Source organism: Propithecus coquereli, unplaced genomic scaffold, assembly GCF_000956105.1.
Source record: "Propithecus coquereli isolate 6110/MARCELLA unplaced genomic scaffold, Pcoq_1.0 Scaffold627, whole genome shotgun sequence".
NCBI classification, from domain to species: domain Eukaryota; kingdom Metazoa; phylum Chordata; class Mammalia; order Primates; family Indriidae; genus Propithecus; species Propithecus coquereli.
In genome coordinates this window covers 147,298-151,211 of record NW_012152252.1, presented here as the reverse complement: position 1 = coordinate 151,211, position 3,914 = coordinate 147,298, and the positions used below count along the sequence as shown (strand labels likewise).

Sequence of the window (3,914 nt, the reverse complement as noted above, 5' to 3'; positions counted from 1 at the left end):
TATATATATATAAAATGTTCTAACTCAGCAGCCAGCATACAATTTTAATTCTTTTGTTAATAAGAGGTAGAAAACATTAAACACTTTATGATATGAAATACAATGAGTACTGATGCACCTGGAATAAAAATTTCATGATGTGATTTAAAAAAAAAAAAAAAAAGCTTTGAAAAGTCACACAGCCAAGAAATCTGCTGACTTCTATTCAGCCAAGGGTTTTCCAAACCAACTGGACCACTTTCCAAACCACTGGACTCTCTTTGCCTGGCACAGCCTCAAAACACACCCTGGGAAGCCTGACTTCGAGAGACCAGCAGGTGGGAAACCTCCAGGATTGGGCAGTGAGGGAGACAAGTGGTAAGGGACGCGTGGGTCTGGGTGGCAGAGTACACACGTTGACACGGGTGCACGTGCAACTTTCCTGGGCACCGACCCTGCGGGGACAAACCCTTTAGGGTTATGCCAAAAAAAGAGAGAGCTAGAGCCTGCCTATCAAAATAAAGGTGGGTGCCTGGATTGATCTTAGGAGGTGTCTGATTTCTGCCTGCCAGACAGCGGGCAGAATGATGTCTGTGTGCCAAGAGGTCAAGAAAGGAGAGCATATGGCCACCCCACGGGAGCTGCCCTACATGGTCTTCCCATCCATGCTGGGAATTCTCTGTGATATACCCAGGATGTGTAGAGACGCGTAAGGGTTTGGGACGGGTTTGCGAAACTGGCATTTCCTCCTGTATCCATGCCTTGGCTTACAGAGCCACTCAAACCCACAGACGTCAGTGTATAAAGGGAGTGTGTACACATGAGCAGACACACCCCCGAGAACGGGGAGCAGCAGGATTCTGCACCTGCTATATTCAACACGGAATCTGGCAGAACCAATAGTATCCGTGTCAGCCATTCTTGACGATATTCTGGCCTCTAAAATATCAAAGTTTAATATTCTTCTACCTCACACGGCAAGATTCAAATGCAAGAGGCACCAGGGATTAGAGTACAATACCCGTAGTCGGCTGGAGCCATCGGCGCGGAGGCCTGGGACCCCTCTGGGGCCTGCGGGGGAGGCGGGGGCGGCGGCTGCTGGGGTCTGTTGAGGGCCATGTGCCTCGCCGAGGCGGAGGGCGGCCGGTACTCGTGCTCGGGAGCCTGGCTCGCAGGTCCGTGCGGAGGCGCATCACCAGTTGCTGCGTACGAAGGGGTCGCTGGCTGGGGGTGCAGAGAATGGTTGGGCGTAGCTGGATAGGAGTAATCCGTAACATCCGATGCGTGGGACCTGACGTTCCAGAAAAAGGGGTGGGAGACATTTAAGTTAAAAAATTTTTCTAACAAGCATAAACGTGCATTTAAATAATAACATTGCCAATGCACAGAAATCAGACATTTATTTCCTTTACTTTCAACTAGGTCTAGCCCCATGAGAGCTTCCGAGCAACAACACAATTACTATTTTAGCAGCAAGCCCCAGTGTTACATGGATTCAGAGTCACAGCTTGGAAGTGAATAAGTCAGACAGATCGGCAAGCAGGAAACAGCACAGCCTCATTTTCGCGATATTTCTGCATTCTTTTTCTCTAAGAGAGAAAGCTACAAGAGAAATTCCATTTAATTTAGAAACAGCATCTAAGACAGACAGGATTTCAGTGGCAATGAAACTGACAGCATATAATTAGAAAATATAAAATGTCAGGTGAACTGGATAAATATTAATGGTAAGAACAGAAAAAGAACATGAGAATGCAGTACAGTGAATCATATTTTTCTCAAACAGAGAAAGTGTATTTAACCAAAAGAGAAAGCAGTCGTGGGTGCGCTAGGGAAAGGCCTGCTTCCCCCTGCCTTCCTTGCACGCGCAGCTGAGCGTGAACTCTGAAAGAAATGGGACTCTCGTATTAGTGCGCAGAGCTCGGGAAGCTGTGGGGTGCTGGCTCCAGCCACACCCTCGGGGGCAGAGCCAGGGCCTGCGTGTGGCAGCCGCACAGTGCCAGGCGTTAGTAACGGTCACGCGCGCCTGGCCCGGGTTACAGGATGGGTTGTCAGTAGGGGCTGCACATCCTCTCGCGACGGCTGAAGCGGGGGTGGCCTGAGGCTGGGAAGCCAAAGAAAGCAAAACGACAAACCCTCTGGGCATCCCGTCCTCTTTCGCGCTCCCTGCCTGCTCCAGGTTCCTCGCGTCACTCATAAACTCAATGCCCATTTTCCTTCTCTCCCACTCTTCTTTCCTCGTTCTGACTTTTCTCACATTTACTTGCTGGTTTCTGTTAGGGTTCAGCTTGTGTCTCTCCCTCTGAAGGAAACATGCAAACACACGTTGGGGATGTGGAGGCAGCGGAGGAGATGCAAACTGAATTTCCACCGCTGGGACTTCAGACAGTTGCTTTTGTTAGCTGGAGCACCGTGTGGCACAGAAAACCTTCCTGAATGAGAAGGGACTGATATTCTCCCCTTGCCCCTAATTGCAGTATAGTAGTAAGTAATAACTCATTTTTTCTACCCTAATCGCGGCATGAATTCTAGATTACGGTGCGCATATGGTTATGTCTTCTGAACTACACAAACTACTAGCAAATGAGTTAAAAATAGTTTTCATGGGGGAAGACTCTGACCTGTATTTAGGTTTAGTATATTCTAAAAATATAAACACCTACAACTCTATAGTCGTTGACAACGTGTGCCTTACTGGCTGTGTGTGGCTGTGTGTCAGTGACCGTGAGCAACTTTCTAAAGGAAACAGAGTCATCCAGTAGAACACGGAGCGCTCCTCCTGCAATGGCAGCAAGGAACTGCACGTGCTGGGGCAGGACTGGGGGTGCTGTCCTTGTCCAGGAGCTTGGGACACTGGGCGGAGGGAGCCAAGAAAAGCGGGTGGCCAGGTGGAGACAGAGTGAAGGGAGAGGAAACGCACACCTGAGGTCGACATTAGAGCAGGTGATGTCCAGAGGGCAGGACTCTGATGAGGGGAGGTGGCATGAGGACAGAGGAGAGGGGGCTGGTCAGTCCAAGAGGGAAGGACCATAGAACAGGGGGACGCCAGCGGGCAGGGAGAGCGGGAGGAGCAGGCGGTTGCTGGGAGACGGAGCCCCCGCCTGGGGGAAGGCAGAGGCAGCCACAGAAGCGAGGCCCAGGTGGAGGTGAGTGGGGGTCCTGACGCTTCGTGAAGGATCAGTGATCACCTGCCACAGAAAAGAGGCTCAGGAGGGCTGCAGGTGGTACTGAAACGGGAGGAAGTGAGCACAGCAGTGGAGCCTCAGCGAGAGAGTCCAGTAACCTCCCCGGGCTTTCGGGTGGACAGGCGGGCAGAGTCGGGGAGCTGCACCGGGGCCCAGAACCAGGGTGAGAGAAAGTAGAGAGGACAGCCGGGTACACAGGTGTGAATGCCCCCCGAGGAACAGTGACAGAGAGCTGGTTATACGGCAGGCACGCGCTTCCCCAGTTCTCATCTTACATTCACACTTAGGAACAAGCCATTCCTAACAATCTAGAGAGAGAACAAACACGTAAGGTTAGTTTACGTGGGCCGGGTAAAGTACACTGTTTGCATGAATGGCGCACACGCCTGCCAGGAAAGCTGGTAGCAAGTTCCCCTCTGTATCTCGAACACACTCAGATGAGGGGACACAGCCACTCATAAGCATGTTTCTAAATAATACTTAAAACATGACACAGAATTTTTACAAGTCCTAAAAAAGAAAACAGTATGATTTCAATTTTTTAAAACAAAAAAAATACACGTGCATAGAAGACTAACACGAAGGAAACTACAACGGATACAGTGGTTCCTCTGGATGGTGGGATTATGGATAATATTTCATTTTAATTTTCTTCTTTAATTTCCAGACATAAAAAGCATGTCTTATTTTATAATTTTAAAAAAGTAAAACACTAGGCCGGGCGCGGTGGCTCACGCCGGTAATCCCAGC

At 49.8% G+C, this 3,914-nt stretch overlaps 1 protein-coding gene across 1 annotated transcript in view; it reads right to left on the bottom strand.

Moving 5' to 3' along the window:
• Window positions 1-3,914, bottom strand: part of WASF3 (WAS protein family, member 3) — a 130,915-nt gene that overhangs the window by 15,562 nt on the left and 111,439 nt on the right. The window contains exon 8 of the mRNA XM_012659648.1: window positions 1,001-1,270. Within this exon, the coding sequence (XP_012515102.1) occupies window positions 1,001-1,270 (270 nt within the window). The remainder of the gene's footprint in view (window positions 1-1,000; window positions 1,271-3,914) is intronic.